The sequence below is a fragment of the Littorina saxatilis genome, linkage group LG1, assembly GCF_037325665.1.
Source record: "Littorina saxatilis isolate snail1 linkage group LG1, US_GU_Lsax_2.0, whole genome shotgun sequence".
In the NCBI taxonomy this organism is placed as follows: Eukaryota; Metazoa; Mollusca; class Gastropoda; order Littorinimorpha; family Littorinidae; genus Littorina; species Littorina saxatilis.
Window position 1 is genome coordinate 45,702,961 of NC_090245.1, and position 19,453 is coordinate 45,722,413.

The 19,453-nt window shown below is 42.6% G+C and overlaps 1 protein-coding gene across 1 annotated transcript in view; it reads right to left on the minus strand.

The window, feature by feature from the left end:
• The window catches only part of LOC138971072 (TOX high mobility group box family member 3-like), a 93,328-nt gene that overhangs the window by 28,174 nt on the left and 45,701 nt on the right, over positions 1–19,453 (minus strand). The window contains exon 2 of the mRNA XM_070343679.1: positions 18,603–18,701. Coding sequence (XP_070199780.1) covers positions 18,603–18,668 — 66 coding nt within the window. The 5' untranslated portion in view covers positions 18,669–18,701. The remainder of the gene's footprint in view (positions 1–18,602; positions 18,702–19,453) is intronic.

Here is a 19,453-nt window from a genome sequence, read left to right on the forward strand (position 1 = left end):
CTAAACACATCTCAGGACCCCCCCCCCCCCCCCCAGCTCACCACTATACTTTCTCTTTCAAACCGTAAGATATATACAAATTATACATTGATCAAGCTGCAGTTGCCTCACAGAACTTACAAGACCGTCATTTATCATACACGTTTCCATTCAACAGTGAGCTTCTACAGTTTCAATTCAGCGTGAAGACTTTCCCGTCATCTTGTAGGTACAGAAGCTGACTTGCGTGTCACAAGTAATTAACTGCAGCACCTAGATAACTAAGCCCAAATGCAACTGCCTTTTCTTTCCGCAAACTGAAATCCAGTACTTGTAAACGGACGTGAAGTTCCTCGACAAATTTAGATGTTTACTTCAACTAAACAACTCCAGCTTTCTTCTGCGAGAAGAAAAAACGAATCTCTTCGTTTCAACGAGCTCCATCATTTTGCGTCAACTTTCTGTTGGTGGTGGGAGATAACACACACCAAAACACACCCCCCCACACACACACACACAAACACACCCACACATACACACACCACAGGCAGACAGACAGACAGAGCCAGAGACAAACTAAAGGACAGACAACAGCAGTACGGTGATAACGCGTTACGCCGATTTTCGCACCCAGTTCTTTGGGGTTGGGTCGAATGTTGTACTCAGCTTATATAAGGCAGGATGCCAAGTTCCTGAGCGTGGGTACGAAAATAGGTTGAACACGTCAACAACATGATTCCTACTACCTGTCACAACAAACTGAAACCACAGAGACAGTCAAGTCCAAAGCAAACCGCTTAAATCGAGGAAACCATGTTGTTGTCTGTTTAAGTGTTGCAGATCTGATACAGAAAACTCACTCAAACTTCCTTTTCTGTGTTTTAAACCGCCTGACACTGCGAGGCAATTTTCCTTGTTGTTATAAGGACATTAAAATCTGTGAGTCTTGAATCTTGAGTCTTGCAAACAAACAATTCAATCCAAGCACTGGTGCATTTCCTTCTCTTCTTATCAAATCAAATCAAATCAAATTAACTTTATTATCTCACATGGAGAAATTGCAGTGGTGGTACATATAACATAAAGACAAACGAAGGACTACAACATTAATATATTTGAATATTATATTTGAATATATAGATGTGCAATAAATAAACATTGTTCTCAACTAAAAACACCTGTCTGCATACAAATCTGTCGCTGTTAAGATTTAAAACAGATATGTAAAATAGTCATACACAAAAAAATGCCGTTGATATCTGAATGATATCAAGCTTACACGAGCTGAAGTGAATTTCTCTGTCCTTGCAACCGAGCAGCGCAATGTCACAACGTCACTGGAAAAGCAGCACGTGAATCACTTCGGGTTTACTTGTCGCACGTGTCAACCACGCGCACTCGTAATGTTCAACTGCAACGGGTTTGTGTGTGTGTGTGGTTTGAAAAAAAAGGGTTTTTTTGTTTTTTTACTCAATTGCACTGCTCACAACCTTTATCCTTTACAACCCCCAAACAGTTCAAACACATGAATATTCACGCTTTATGCACACCGAGAAAAAGAACACAACTCCGCGTTTTCCCTGCCCACAAAAACATCCGTCCCAGGAACACAAGCTCCCATCGTAAACATAATCCTCGTCAAGAAAAGGGCACACAACAAAAACGACAAGGGCAAAAACCACTGAAACACCGTTCTTTTTCTATGCACCTTCTTTGGCCCCAGCGTCGAAAAGGGACGGCAGTTCTTTTCATCTCCATTCCGTGAAAGATGGAGTTCTTTTCACTTCCATTCCAGATTTTAGACAGCCGCTTGTTGAGATCGATTGTGATTGGTGCGCGAAGCAGACGGCACGAGGGCCCTTTCACGTGGCGCACCACAGGCGCAAGAACTTGTAACTTTCCTTGCATGTCACAATCTGGAAAGTCATTTCAGCGTTTGTGATACTAACCAAGTGGATGTTTCTTCAAAAATGAACTCTTTTTACAAAAGAAAGGATCTAGGATGAAAGTCGCTTGTTCATTTCAGTGCTTGTTATTCTCTCAGGCGCAAGGAGATTGGTTCGGCATAACTCTCACTTATTCTATTGCACATTGCATGTCGTATGCATGTTGAGCGCTTACTTCCCTTTCTGTCTCTGATCATTTTACATAAAAAGTTTAAAGTGCTTCGATCCTTGTGGTGTAAAGCATCCCCTAAAGGAACACAGATGTGTTAAATAATGTACACAGGGTAGCAGCATCCTGCCGCTGGGATGCATACCAGTAGAGCAGCAGTAGTTTACCGGATAACTGCATGGTTATATCCATTTGAAGACAAAAACCAGTTTGTGATCTCGCCGAACCGATTCGAACCGGTATTCTTCAAGCATTTCCAAAGAAATCAACGGAAACATCCGAATACACAAGGCAACGAGCGTGTTATTTCAGTGAGCGGGTTTTCTCTACTTCTGGGGACATTTTGGCAGATCAGAGAGCATCACTGAAGGCAGAACAGTGCAGACCGCCACATTTTCTCAAGAAAAGTAAGCAGTCTGGTGGTATATTTGGCTTTATTGCTCTAATAGAAAACTACCTAGCCACACTCGCATGCTCAAATGTTGGTATACCGGTTCAAAATACAAATATGGCACAAGAAAACCGAAATAAAACCGGTAATGGATTTCATACCGGTACACAGCGACGCACACCCTGCTGTTTTCTGCGCAGAGCAGGAATTTTCTGTCGACTTAAAGGGATACCATGTATACCATTGATCCGACCGTTTGGTGGGAGTGTCTGGTGAATTTAACGAATCTGAAGGATCTTGGAAATCCACTGTACCTTCATCTAGACGCACTAAGCACAATTTGCTCGAAAACGCACCACATGACATGGTATGGTAATTAATCAAATCGAAGTGAGTGAATGTCCTTCAGGGCGCTACCTCTGTAGGATGTTGAAAAGAAAAAGGCGTCAAGAAGCGCCGCCTGGTGGAAAAGCGGGAGCGCCGTATATGACGCGGCCCCCCTAGTAACGTTCATCGCGTACAGAAACGAGGAAAGCAACTCAGTGGAACTAACCATCACAAATAATGCTCTGTCTTTGCCTATTCTTTACGACATTTAATTAAAGCCTTTAAAACAACTTCCTTTTGAAAAGAAGGCAATCCTCCTTCCTTACAATGATTGCTTAAAATAAGCATTATATGCTTGAGTATGTAATCATCCATGCATTGTTCTTGTCATGATTAAAATTGAATAAAGTTTTGTTTAAACCAATCCTCCTTCCGTGATAGCATTTTTTGTCAGGTAGAATCTTATGCTAGTGTTAACCCCTCCAAAGACATTGACACATCTGTGATGGTCTACAGCCTCATTCACTTGGGAAGGAAGGAGCCCTTAAAAAAAGTTCTTGCGGTTAAAGATCGTCGACTCCAGAGGGAAGCGAATCTACCGCCTCTACTTTCTTTCTTTTCTCGTTTCTGTCTCTTAATCAATGACAAAATAACATCAAATTGAATATTGTAAAAGGGCCTGTAAGGGGACCAAACAAGAAAGACAGAAAAGACATTTTAAAAGAAATAGCGGAGTTGGTTGGAGAATGTTTTCACGAATATAAAAAATAAAAAATCAAGGGGAGGCAACTTTGCTGGCTTTTCAGATCAAACAGGGGCGGTAACTCCGCGCTCCTCCGCAGCGCACTCTGCTGGCCAAATACAACCTTGGCCATCGTGTTGTCATTGATTCCGACAAACATCGGTGGCCTCCCTTGCTCTAATTTGATTTCCCTCTCAAAACAAATCAATTTTCGTCATTTTCAATCTTGCACCTGATCCCGGGCCCTTGTCGTTAACAAAAAAAACCAGTTAATTACAACGTCATCGTTACGCACTTGATGGACGGGGGGGGTGTCTCTTCTTCTTCTTCTTCAGCGTTCCAGAATTTTCTGGTTACGTGTGAGCTCGTTTGCCCATTTGGGTTCCCCACACTATGTTCTGAGAGCATAGTCAGCTTCACTCCGCTTTCGTTGAGTAGGCATGCTGAGTATGTTCGTGTTTCCATAACCCACCGAACTCTGACATGGATTACAGGATCTTTTCCGTGCGCACTTGGTCTTGTGCTTGCGTGTACACACGAAGGGGGTTAAGTCACTAGCAGGTCTGCACATAAGTTGACCTGGGAGATCGGAAAAATCTCCACTCTTAACCCACCAGGCGGCAGCGACCGGGATTCGAACTCACGACCTCCCGATTAGGAGGCCGACGTCTTACCACCACGCCACTGCGCCCGTCGGGGTGTCTCGTTTATGTCTCCGCCTCAAAGTACAAAACAACAACAGTCCACTGCCATTGAATGCCAGGAGTAGATGGCAGTAACACGGCACCATTCAAGGATGCACAATCACGCTGTGTAAATGCCTTTTCTATTTCCTGGCACCATACTGCTCACGAGGTCTAAATGTGTCTTCTTATGTGTAAAGCTAAATAACAACGTGACTGTGGTGAGATGAACCAAGTTGAAAAACAAAAGAATTCTGTACTCACCGATACAAGGACAGCACAATAATACGTGTTTAATAATAACAATTTGTATGACGGGCGCTGTGGCGGGGTGGTAAGACGTCGGCCTCTTAATCCGAAGGTCGAGGGTTCGAATCCCGGCCGCGGCCGCCTGGTGGGTTAAGTGTGGAGGTTTTTCCGATCTCCCAGGTCAACTTATGTGCAGACCTGCTAGTGGCTTATTCCCCTTCGTGTGTACACGCAAGCACAAGACCAAGTGCGCACGGAAAAGATCCTGTAATCCATGTCAGAGTTCGGTGGGTTATAGAAACACGAAAATATCCAGCATGCTTCCTCCTCAAGCGGCGTATGGCTGCCTAAATGGCGGGGTAAAAACGGTCATACACGTAAAATTCCATTCGTGCAAAAACACGAGTGTACGTGGGAGTCTAAGCCCATGAACGAAGAAGAAGATAACAATTTGTATTATTGTGCTGTCTTTGTATCGGTGAATACAACATTCTTTCGTTTTTCAACTTTATGTGTAAACCGTTATCAGTTTCAACAAACTTCACACAGCAACGTCTTACGTTCTATAAGGAATTGATAACTTATGAATTCATTCAAACTTGGATTCGTGTTTTGGTGTGAGAGTGTCTGTGTTTGAGTTTGTGTGTCCGTGTTAACACAGAGTAACGACTGCAGACACTTACTTCTTCGACATCTTAACTGATGGGGATTGACGTCCATAGGAACTAGTGTCAACAGGGAAAGAGGTAGGCACACACACAAGCACACGCAAACACACACATACACGCGTTCTTTCTCTGTGCGTGCGCGCGTGCATGTTTGTGTGTGTGCGTGTGTGTGTGTGTCGTTATGCAAGAAGTATGACCATGAGTTACAAGACAAAAACTATCATCACTATATGTGTTTGGGTTCACCCAAATCCACCCACCCCCCACCCCCACGCTTTCTTTGCCTGTTTTTCATCCCCCGGTCCCAGACGTCACATAAACAGAGCATCCTCCATGACCCCACCCCCTGCAGTCTTTGCTTGTCAATTTCTCTCTTTCAGCGCCGATTGGTCAAAACAATAGGACTGACAGAGAGGAAACACAGCGCTGTCACCGGGGATGAAACTGGCCATCTGCCCTTGTTTTAATTGCTGGCGGCTTGATTATTTTCCTCTCTCTTTCTGGCGGCAGTGAAACGAAACGGCGTCACGCATGGATGATTCCGACAAAAGAACAGTTGACGTAACGTCCGACACAAAAACATGGCTGCACACTTGACTGGAGCTTAATGTGCTGGGGAGATTAACTGGCTGGGTTCAAAGAAAAATTTCAAGTAATCTGTTATCAGCCGTTTGAGTTTGATTGTTACGGAACAATGCGCGGTGGCATCGCAGAAGTGCGCGGACAGACAGCCCATGCTGCTAAATCTAGTGTAAGTAGTAATAGGCTAGCAAAGTTCTGAAGTGCGGGAGAGTTGGGTGGGGGCAGGGGCAGTAAACGGTATTTTCCCCTGACCAATACAGTATTGCGTTACGCCAAAATTGTCCATCTAATGCCTGTAACTATCCGAGTATGGCATGTGAAGAAATAAAATCGGAAAACTCGATTTGAATGCAAAAGATAAGAGCCTCAGAAGAAAAAACACACACACACACACACACACACACACACACACACCGATCAGTATTTCACATCAGCGTAGCATGACCTTCTGGACGTGCGACCATGACTTATCATGGTGCGCGTTTCACCGTCAGCAGCAGGAAATCAATGTATTACCTTTTTTCGGCTTCTCCTCCTATTACCTAATTAAAAAAATAGTTGTGTTTAACGTTGTTGTTTTTTTAACAAACTTTGCCAATTATATGTGCACCGAATCGACATCATTACAGGTGAACTTACTGTGATCTTGATTATGTCAAAGTTATCATGTTCATCGTATCATCACACGCAGGAGACTCAGGGGAAAAACAATCAATTTTGTTAGGTCCAGCCGAAATATAATCTCCCGAATCAGCTCCGTGTGAGGTTCGTAGTCACAATTAATGAATCTCAAAGAGTGTTAACTCTTCTCTCAGTAAGTGACGTCACTTCCACAGGACTACTTCGGGAGACAGCCTGGTACATGTATAAGATTATCAATGCTTCCTATTTTCAATTCAGAATAAGGTACACACGTGGACGTTAGGTTTATATCAGCTCCCCCGTGGCTAGAGTATTGCTGACACAGGGGCGGACCCATGGGGGGGGGGGGGGGGGGGTCCGTGGTTTCCGGACCCGCCCCCTCCCCCCTTAGCCTAAACATTTAACACATATATATAAAAAAAATATATAAAAAAAAGAAAGAAAGAAATTTGAAAATAAAGAAAAAATAGTGGCTCAGATTGCACCAGATTGTTTCATTTTTCGTGTGTTTATCCAAATTCGGGCTTCGCGTCGTCGATCTGTCCCGAAAAGAAATTTGGAACCCCCCCTTAAAAATGATGTGATTCGCCCCTGTGACAGGGTGTTGCTACTAAACTATCCCACATTAGCGCGAAACATTTGTTACCTTTCATATCGATGCCAGAATATCACCGACAATATAACTCCAACGGCAGTCAGCTGGTCAAAGCAAATAACAATGGCAGCTCACAATCACAGCACGCACTTCAAATCAACAGCTTCCACTCCAGACACACGTCCAATTTCCAAGAAATATACACTTCCCGAGTCAACAAAAGTATATTTATACTCCACACGTTTGCAAGATAAAAGAGTCTACGATGCTTCACTACTTTCGGTAATCGAAAATGTGTCCTTCGCGTCTCCAACACGGGTCGTTCAACAGTGAGTCTAGCAGGGGACAACAATATCACACTGCTCACTTGTAGGCTTCCTGAATCTGTCTGACAGTCTGGCAGCGGGTTGTCTAGCACCAGAGCTGATTAATAATCCGATCGTTCACAATAACAAGGGTACAGGATTACTCACTTCTTGAAGCACGCCAATGACCGCAGTATATGCATTCCGTCACGAAACCAGATGTAAGCACAATAGGGAAAACCCAACACTTCACTGATGACTGCGAGACTTCCTCTGTCTGGAACCAGCAGTGCTGATTTATAATTCAGACGTTGAAAATAACAAGAATAGATGAAAGATCACTTGTTTCAGCAAATAAATAACGACGTGTCCGCACTATGTCAACACCACCGATTGCAGCACGCGTAAACCTGACAGAGAAAAACCCCAAACCAACAACAATATTACTCTGATAACTGCAAGACTTCCCCTGTCTGTCTGGCTGGCAGACTAGTTCTGGCATAACTGATGTGCAGAGACACACGGCACTGTTCTGACCTCACCTGACGGCGAATTGAGATCAAACTTCGGAATTAACCCTTCACCCCTTCATTCACAACCCCCTCCCCCACCCCTTTCCGCCCCAGGGTACCACGGACCCCACCCCTTTCTTTCTGTGTGTGTGAGGGTTGACAAAGGCAGCGTTGCCGATTTACCCCTCCCACCCCTTTCAACAACAACAGACTCCATGTTGGCAGCTGGCAGTCGTAGCTACTCTCTCGCTCTCTCTGTCTCCGTCTCTCTATGTCCCTCTCTCTCTCTTTCTCTCTATCTCTGTCAGTCTCTGTCTCTCTCTCTCTATCTATGTATATATCTCTCTCCCTCCCTCTAACACTCTCTCTCGCGCGCACACACACACACATAAACACACACTCTCTCTCTCTCTCTATCTCTCTCTCTCTCTCTCTCTCTCTCTCTGTGTGCGTGCGTGCGTGCGTGCGTGGGTACGTGCGTGGGTGCCTGCGTGCCTGTGTGTGTGTGTGTGGCGCGCGCCCCCGTTTCATAGTGTATTTACGCGTGTTTGGGTGGGCGCTTTAATTTCATTCACTATTTATCATCGCACATTTTCTGTAAACAAATAAAACAAGTCGCGTAAGGCGAAATTACTACATTTAGTCAAGCTGTGGAACTCACAGAATGAAATTGAACGTAGTCCGCCGCTAGTGCAAAAGGCAGTGAAAGTGACGAGCCTGTTTGGCGCGGTAGCGGTTGCGCTGTGCTTCATAGCACGCTTTACTGTACCTCTCTTCGTTTTAACTTTCTGAGCGTGTTTTTAATCCAAACATATCATATCTATATGTTTTTGGAATCAGGAACCGACAAAGAATAAGATGAAAGTGTTTTTAAATTGATTTAGAAAATTTAATTTTGATCATAATTTTTAATTTTTTTAATTTTCAGAGCTTGTTTTTAATCTAAATATAACATATTTATATGTTTTTGGAATCAGAAAATGATGAAAAATAAGATGAACGTAAATTTGGATCGTTTTATAAATTTTTTTTTTTTTTTTACAATTTTCAGATTCTTAATGACCAAAGTCATTAATTAATTTTTAAGCCACCAAGCTGAAATGCAATACCGAAGTCCGGCCTTCGTCGAAGATTGCTTGGCCAAAATTTAAAGGCACAGTAAGCCTCCCGTAAACCATCACAGATACGATCAGGCTTTTACACACAGTACAAACACCCTTTCATTTAAACACTCACCGATTGAGAACATCCTAGGTGCCCTCCGTAAAGAGCGAACAATTTTCAAAGAGTTTATTTTTGCGTGGTTTATCTTACCCCTGAGCCATCGTGAACCCGTGTGATCCAGTTTCCCTTTTTCACAATATAGTCGTCAGTTAGTTATTTGAATGCGACTATTTACAATAGCACGTTTTTATGCACGAAACAAACGGCTGTGGTTCACAAGAACTCTAGCGATGGCTTTTGACTGTTGAGAGGAACGGCGATATGCACTGATAAACCGGCGTCGTCTGCTACGACCCTTGCGTGACCCTGCTTCCGGGCTTTTCTTTTTTCAAACTTTCACAACTTCGAATTGTACTGATCTTGTCTTGATGAAAAAAGAATTCTTTTATGATTAAAGAATGTTTGTGTAACAAGCTGTCAATTTATTATTTAGATTTTAAAAGTTAGGTCTAGCGCAAAAACGCACCACGGTCCAAAAACATTTTGATAATCATCGATTCACGGCTATCGCCAGTTTACATCGATAGAATGAGACCCGAAGGGAAGTAACTCATGTTTGACCTGAGTTCAGGATGGGTCCAAAAAGTGTTCGAGACAATCTGCAAAATTAATTCTTTAAAAATTGCTCGCTCTTTACGTAGGGCACCTAGGATGTTCCCGTTTGGTGAGCGTTCAAATGGAAGGGTGTTTGTATTGTGTGTAAACGCCTGACAGTATCTGTGATGGTTTAGGGGAGGCTTACTGTCCGGGCGTGAATTCCGGTATTCATAACAGCCGTCCAGCACCAAAACGAGGCGCCATTGCTGTTGAGGCCAAGTCCACGAAAATAAATTCTTTGAAAATTTCTCACGCTCGACAGAAAGCAGCCAGGATGTTCCCGTTCGGTGAGCGTTCAAATTGAAGTATGCTTGTACTATATGTAGACGCTCGGGGAGCTCTGTGATGGTTTACGGGAGGCTTACTGTGCCTTTAAATCAATTGGATTGAAAAATGAGGGTGTTACAGTGCCGCCTCAACTTTTACAAAAAGCCGGATATGACGTCATCAAAGACATTTATCGAAAAAATGAAAAAAACGTCCGGGGATATCATACCCAGGAACTCTCATGTCAAATTTCATAAAGATCGGTCTAGTAGTTTAGTCTGAATCGCTCTACACACACGCACACACACACCCACACACACACACACACACACATACACCACGACCCTCGTCTCGATTCCCCCTCTATGCTAAAACATTTAGTCAAAACTAAATGTAACAAAAAACGCATATTGAGTAAACAACAACAAGCATAATGTTTACAGTTAGAAAATTACATATAAATGGCGGCTATTGTACAGTTTAAATGAAGAGCAAGCAAACATGAAAGGAAAATTGAATGAAAATTGTACTTATTGACGGTGAATAGTCATGGAACAAAGTTTGCACTCCACTTAACATATTTTATAGTTAGAAAACACAACAAACAACTACATGTAGTACTCTTTTATTTCACACAGGAGATATTCATCCCCATTTAATGTATGTTTCTACTGTTATACAATAAGAGCGAGCATTACACTAACTAACCCGGTTGAGAATTAATCTGCATTACATTTAATTTTCACATTTTTGACTAGCAATAATAATTTTCACGGGCTGGAAGTATGTACCAATTTTTTTACAATACACTCGGATTTCTTGATAATCACACGAACAACTACCATCAATTTTATCATAGACTATATTCGCTTTCATATACACAATGTCATGGACAACCAGCACTCAACTTTTGCATTCCGGTTTGCTCAAGTCAAAATATTTCTTGACGTTAATATTGGCCATTAGGCATTACATAACACAGTGGTCACACAGAACGACCCTATCTTTGAAAAACGACTTGAACCCCGGTCCCTGTAATTAAAAGGCAGACTGCTATGTGCCACCTGTCATGGACCACCTGCCGGCAGCCCTACCCCGGATCACAGATATGTCAGGTGGCCACTGCTACTACCATATCGATTCCCCCTCCCTCCTACCCCTGAAACTCTCTCCCCCTCCCAGTCCCTCAGCTCTTGTCAGTTTCTCCATCGTTGTGCTGTTCATCATTCCTTCCGCGTCATCGCCTGTTAGAACCGTTAGATTGCGGAGTTTAAAGTCAGGCGACGTTTACTCGACATGAGCGTGTGACGCAGGGTTTTACGCACGTGCGTGTGTGTGTGTGTGTGTGTGTGTGTGTGTGTGTGTGTGTGTGTGTGTGTGTGTGTGTGTGTGTGTGTGTGTGTGCATGCGTGCGTGCATGTGCATGTGTGTGTATGTGTGTGTGAGTGTGTGCATGTGTGTGCATGTGTGTGTGTGTGTGTGTGTGTGTGTGTGTGTGTGTGCGTATGTGTGTGTGTGCGTGCATGCGTGCGTACGTGTGCATGTGTGTGTATGTGTGTGTGAGTGTATGCATGTGTGTGTGTGTGTGTGTGTGTGTGTGTGTGTGTGTGTGTGACAACAGCGGAGTTTTAAACGGTCACCTTATCAACTGGAGAAATACTGCAGGAGAATCATTTGGATAACTACGGTAAGCTGGAATTGTAGACACACACCTACACACCACTGTGTTTCCTTCAAACGTCGCCGCCAGGTTTATTCAAAAGACTCTACTAGTATAAACATTATAAAAACAAGAAATTCCTCCGAGGTAGGAAAAACACCCCCGTCCTTAGCATTCTCACTGCCACCAACTGAGCAGGCACTGCTAACAAGTGTGGTTATTTCCCTTTGACCATTAATATGTCGCTCTATAAGTCCTTGTAGAATCTTAATCCACCAATAACTCCCTAACCGTGTGTTTGACTGGTCCCAATTTTTGTAAGGACCGTCTCAGGAATGTATAGAACCTGTTCACCAAGTTTGGTGACGATCGGTCCGTTCATTCTTGAGATCTATATGCGAACACAAACAAACAAACAAACAAACAAACACATCGAGCGAAACCTATACACACCCCTATACCGGTGGTGTAATTACCTGACGCCGGCGGTCCGTCCTCGTCACGATCTTAAACTCCCCAATTTTATTTTCTGCTACAGACGTCCTTTGTCTACCGGCAATGACTTCAAAGCTCACGTCAAATTGGCCATTAATCTTTCGCTTTTATGTTCAACTGAAAATTACCTCTGTGCCCCAATATTGCTTTTATGTGCCTTTATTGCGTAAAATAAGCAGTTAAACTCCGCAAGTTGAGTTGATACTATGATGCAGTGTATTTCCATTTGCCGCATCAAAGGGATGTTTAAAATTAGCCGTCCCCGCAGGCCTTTGTGCGCTGCGCCATTTTATACTTTAATGGGAGCGAACTCTTTATGCAGGCGTCTGTACAAATGGCTGCCATGTGGTCCCTGTCTGTCGTCCACACATCAATGAAAGGTTGCGGTTGGACAACAACAAAAATATCATAATGAAAAAGTTAATGTCAACCGAGGACTTCAATGTCAACCAAGAAGAGTCACTTTGCGAACTTTTGATCATCGACCAAAGTTTTGTTTTTCTCGGTGCGGCTTGGTCGTCTGCAAAACTAGTTTAACTAAACTCTTTTGAAGGTTATTTTCGTGTTTGCCTGTTTTTCTTCCTTCAGGGGCATGTCTGTCATGAAGAGTGCATCAGGAGTAGAACATGGGTTCCAATTTTATTTTACATCAATCGAGAAACAAGAACAAAAAAACAAAAACAAAAACAAAACTTTGAACAACTTTTTTTTTAATCTGAACTAGAGATTCATATACCTTTTGGGATCTATCGACAGGTAAGGACTTTTTTACATTTTCAATAACTTTTTCTTAACATTTCAGGTTTTGCATTATATATTACCAAAAGCTGAAAACATATGTATAAAACATGCATCCATATAAAACAGGCTGCTGGCGAAGAAAGTCCATTAAAGACAATTTCAAGACACTTCATGGTTTTGGACAGCCTTCGCCTCACCGTCTCGGATCTGATCAGGCTTTAACCAGAAATAAGACCATCTCCCCACTTGGTCACATACCAAAAATGAACAGCCTGGGTGTTGTTCTCTGTGCACATAGGTATTTTTTATTATTTTTTTTATTAATTAATTAATTAATTTCGCAAAAGACACACTGGCGAACAGTTTACACGAGGCGGAGTGGACCTTTAACAACAATGAATACTGCGGTCATTAAAAGGTGGCAGCTGTCCTAACTCTTCAGCCGACGAAGGCCATTACGATCGTAAGATACTTTTATGCAGCCATGCACATCATCATTTGTATTGCCTCTAAATGCCTTCATTTGCAGGTCTAAGTGCTCCCCGCTCGCATCAAACAATATTTACGAGCTATTTTGGCAGTAAAGATAAAAATGTGCACTGATAGGCGCAAGGATATTAAGACGTTGCTGAGGAGTGTGTGTGTGTGTGTGTGTGTGTGTGTGTGTGTGTGTGTGTGTGTGTGTGTGTGTGTGTGTGTGTGTGTGTGTGTGTGTGTGTGAGTGTGTGTGTGTGTGTGTGTGTGTGTGTTTGTGAGTGTGCGTGTGTTGTAATATACGGACAGTAGGATACTGTGGTTGCAGACCCGGACACAGACCCGCGCGTGTCGTGTAAAACACTGAAACTGAAATTCGATCTCCCGAAATGGATTAAATGACATAATAACAACTTGATGTAGCTTTATATACGCACATTATATACAAACACAGAGAGATACGACGAGAGATATATATAGAGAGAGACAGCGACATACAGCCTTCGTATGTTGTCCGTTATTGTGCGAATGCCTGGCTATGAAACTGTATATATCTGTGGTATTGATAATAAGAGAGAGAGAGAGAGAGAGAGAGAGAGAGACAGAGAGAGAGAGAGAGAGAGAGAGAGAGAGAGAGAGAGACAGACAGACAGACAGACAGAGAGAGACAGAGACAGAAACAGAGACAAAGAAACAGAAATTGAGACAGCAAGACGATGCAGAGACAGAGACGGAGAAGAGACTATAAGAAGTAATTCTTTACCATAGGTAACCATAGTATTGCCTTTTAGCATTTCTGTTCAATCCAAATAAACATCTTTCCATCTCAGCATTAATGTCGACTGCACTGATTTACATTCTTGTCACCAATGTTACGTTGCTTATCAAGTCAGGCCAGTCTTAAATCTAAACTTGGCAAATGGCTGAGCAAGAAGGAAATACATTTTGTCTTTGCAACGAAAGAAAGAAGGACAGAACAGGGGAATGAACAAATCAATGCATGAATCAATGAATCAATAAATCGACAAATAAACACGAACATTACATTAGAGTTTAAACAAAAAAATAACAAACGAATTTACAGAGGAAGTGAAAGAGCGATTAATGAGAAATAAGAACAGAGAGAAAAAACAACAGATTCACGAAACACACAAAAATGATGATAAACAAGGAAACAGTTCTCAAAAATATCCCCGGACAGAAAATGGCATTGGACAAGGCATTCTGTTTTGTCATTCAGATTCCGGACTGGATTCGTTTGAAGCGGGTTTAATGGGCAATTAAATATGCATAGCGTGACGGGTCTAAGCCAGAGCAATAGCAGTTTCACACATGAGATCACAGCTTTGTTTCCCCGTCACGCTTCATTGATCATTCTAATCATCAATTCGCTGATGGAAGTCTTGATAAGACGGATAATGCATGAGATATTAGAGGAACTGACACAAAAAAAAACAAGTCGCGTAAGGCGAAAATACAATATTTAGTCAAGTAGCTGTCGAACTCACAGAATGAAACTGAACGCAATGCCATTTTTCAGCAAGACCGTATACTCGTAGCATCGTCAGTCCACCGCTCATGGCAAAGGCAGTGAAATTGACAAGAAGAGCGGGGTAGTAGTTGCGCTAAGAAGGATAGCACGCTTTTCTGTACCTCTCTTTGTTTTAACTTTCTGAGCGTGTTTATAATCCAAACATTTCATATCTATATGTTTTTGGAATCAGGAACCGACAAGGAATAAGATGAAAGTGTTTTTAAATTGATTTGGACAATTTAATTTTGATAATAATTTTTATATATTTAATTTTCAGAGCTTGTTTTTAATCCAAATATAACATATTTATATGTTTTTGGAATCAGAAAATGATGGAGAATAAGATGAACGTAAATTTGGATCGTTTTATAAATTTTTATTTTTTTTTACAATTTTCAGATTTTTAATGACCAAAGTCATTAATTAATTTTTAAGCCACCAAGCTGAAATGCAATACCGAAGTCCGGGCTTCGTCGAAGATTACTTGACCCAAATTTCAACCAATTTGGTTGAAAAATGAGGGCGTGACAGTGCCGCCTCAACTTTCACGAAAAGCCGGATATGACGTCATCAAAGACTTTTATCCAAAAAATGGAAAAAAACGTTCGGGGATTTCATACCCAGGAACTCTCATGTCAAATTTCATAGAGAACGGTCCAGTAGTTTAGTCTGAATCGCTCTACACACACACACACACACAGACAGACACACACACACACACACACACATACGCACATACACCACGACCCTCGTTTCGATTCCCCCTCGATGTTAAAATATTTAGTCAAAACTTGACTAAATATAAAAACAAGAAGGGCAAAGCCCATACGACTCACATGCTTGACCTTGACCTTTACATGACCTTGACCTTCAGGGTCAAGGTCAAATAACTAAACCTAGCAATGACATCATACACTAAGAACTGCTTTACACATTTTTCCTACCAAAATACATGTGACCTTGACCCAAGGTCAAGGTCATCCAAGGTCATGCAACACAAAGCTGTTAATTCAAGACATAGGAAGTACAATGGTGCCGTGTTATTTTTATTCTGGAGATCGCATGTCACAAATAATTCACTGTAAGCTCAGGTTATATATAAGTGATCTCAATAACGATCTAGTGAGACGTCACGTTGCTACAGATGCATCTTGTGACTGTGGATTCCCGTCCGAATCCGTACAACACTTCATATTCGATTGTCCAAATTATCGCGAAGCACGTCAAGAAACTATACATACCCTCCCTAATCACACAATTCACCTCCCCCACCTTTTAAACGGAGACAGACAGTATTCTTTAGATTTGAACAGGAAAATTTTTTCCACCGTACACTCGTTCATTGAACGTTCAGGCCGCTTTGGGCAAGTCAGAATAAATGCTCTACAAGCCGGACAACAACTTTAACTTCTGCACATCTCCTACCCATCCCTCTTCTTTTATTCATCTTCTTTCCCTCCTTCCTTCCTTTACTGTCTTTCTTTATAATCATTATGCAACGTTCATTACGTTATTAATAGATTTGGTTTATTGAGACAAATTTTTCACCCGTTACCGCCTTATGTTGTACTGTCATGCAGGAACACCACTATAAGCTTCTAGCTTGTTGCTGTTTCTGTGAACTTTGTATACATGTCATGATTGTAACCCTTGTTAAAATAAACTTATGTTTAAACCAATGGTGCTTATTGGCTCTTTCTACCATGAGATATGGTCACTTTTAGTGGTTCACTACCTTATTTTGGTCACATTTCATAAGGGTCAAAGTGACCTTGACCTTGATCATATGTGACCAAATTGTCTCATGATGAAAGCATAACATGTGCCCCACATAATTTTTAAGTTTGAAACAGTTATCTTCCATAGTTCAGGGTCAAGGTCACTTCAAAATATGTATACAATCCAACTTTAAAGGACCCTTGCGACCTTGACCTTGAAGCAAGGTCAACCAAACTGGTGTCCAAAGATAGGGCTTACATTGCCCTGTATAGCATACATAGCTAAGGTTGCCATTCTCGATAACTTCAGAAAAAAATGCGAAAATGTGAAAAATGGTCGTTTTTAAGACAACAATTACGGCCCCTGTGACCTTGAACTTGAAGTGAGGTCAAGTTGCCGCACATGTTTTTTGAGATCTTGTAACCATACACCATCATGCCACATCAGGTGTTGATAGACTTAATAGTGTCCAAGAAATATCCAACGTTAAAGTTTTCCGGACAGACGCCGGGACGGACGGACGGACGGACGGACGGACGGACGAACGGACGGACGGACGACTCGGGTGAGTACATAGACTCACTTTTGCTTCGCATGTGAGTCAACGAGTAGATAAAAACACAATCAAACAATAAAACAAAGAATAAACAAGCGTTATGCCAAGATGCGTTAAAGTCCCCGAATCCTTGCTGAAATCCAGACACACCGATAAACAATGTAATACACTGTCAGTCACAAGTAGCTGCTTCCAGCGAACGATATCAATGTACCTGTGACTGATTATAACCATGCGTAATTGGAGACCCAGGTATATTTCATGCATGTCAAATAAAGAACTGACCCACAATACTGGTACTGACAGGTGTGGAGTAGCAGCAAATGGTAAACACACACACACACACACACACACACACACACACACACACACTCACACATCCACACATGTCCACACACACAGCCAAACACACACACACACATATACACACACACGCGTGTGTGCCCGGACGGACAGACCGACAGACAATCAGGCAGACAGAAGTAAAAATAAAGGCGGGGCTACCACTGGTGTCCGTTGGGTGGGGGTACCGCTAGGCGAGGACACACATGTTATACTAGATGATTACCCGCTTCGCCGGGAAGAAGTAGAGGCCGGGTGAGTGGCGCACCGTACGCCAGCTTCGCCGGGTGAGTGGCGCACCGTACGCGATTGACGCCACACGAAGGAAGGGAGATAAACGCGCAAAACACTGGAGAAGATAAGGAAGAGTTACTGGGAATGGATGTACAGAAAAACCATAAAAACCAAAATCGGTTCAGCGCTGCGCGCTGAGAGCACGTGTTGAACATTTTCATCGACCAGATTGTGTCCGGGGTCTACCTGAATATGGCCACCAAATTTGAAGCAGATCCATCGAGAACTTTGGCCGTGCATAGCGAACACAGACAGACAGACAGACAGACAGACAGACAGTCAGACAGACAGACAGACAGACAGACAGACAGACAGACAGACAGACACACACACACACACACACACACACACACACACACACACACACACACACAAGCCGTATGTAGATATAGATGGATGCACAGACTGACATAAACATACCTATGACTTAAAGGCCTAGCTATCACGTGTAACAGGTGGGATGGGGGTATCGCGCTAGGATTGGACGGAAAGACCGATATCAGCTTACCTGTGACATAAAGACCTGGCTAGCACGTCAAACAGGTGGGATGGGGTATCGCTATTAGGTGAAGACAGACAGACAGATGCAATGGACGGACACGAAGAGTTGAGCCTACCTGTGACAAAAAGACTTGGCTAATGCTGGTGACGAGGGAGGGCTGGGGGTATTACCAGGTAAGGACAGACACACAGACTGGCCGACCGACAGACTGAGAGGGGTGAGCTTACGTGTGAAATTAAGGCCTTTCTTTCTTTCTTTCTTTATTTGGTGTTTAACGTCGTTTTCAACCACGAAGGTTATATCGCGACGGAAATTAAGGCCTGGCTACTGGTGGTGACGGGAGGGGTGGGGGTATTACCAGGTAAGGACAGACAGATAGACAGACAGACAGACAGAGGCCAGCTTACCTGTGACATAAAGGCTTGGCTACTGGTGGTGACGGGAGGGATGGGGGCATCACCAGGTAAGGACATACTCCTCCGTGATGCGGCACTTGTTTGGTACGTCTGCAACACACAATAACAACTACATCACAACAAAGTCGTAACAATCACATTTCTATTTCTTACTATACAAAATAATTTCTTGTATAAAAAGATTGTCGCAGCTGTAAACAATAACAACAAAACAACCTCATCTCGTTCTTCGCCCAAAAATCATCAAAACTAAAACTGGACATTATCCTCAATCCTCTTCGCTCTGGCTACTGGAGCATGAGAGAAAATGTAAGTTTTACGCCCTCACGGCAAAGCCATTAGGGGCATGTTACACGGGAAAACCCGGCTTTGTATGAAATACTTGAGCATGAGGCGCCAACAAACTTTTATACCCATCTCGGTCCTGGGCGAGCCAAAGGACTTCATTCATTTGCGCCATATAAATACCCTCATTATCATTATTTCATTCTCGGTCTTACCAACTGCTCGCATATCTCCTCCCCATGGACGTTTTAACACAGTTATTAAACTACCACCTTCATTCAAATCAGCATTGCATGTGCATGTTCGTGTGCTCATACCTTTTTCTTTCAACGGGACTATATGAAGAGCTTTTAACAAACACTCATCACGCCTAGCTAGAACATCCATTAAAGATTTTAAATCCGTAATGCTGTGCCAATTTACTTCAGAGGTTGATACAGATTTTAAATCCGTAATACTGTGCCAATTTACTTCAGAGGTTGATATAGATTTTAAATCCGTAATGCTGTGCCAATTTACTTCCGAGGTTGATACAGATTTTAAATCCGTAATGCTGT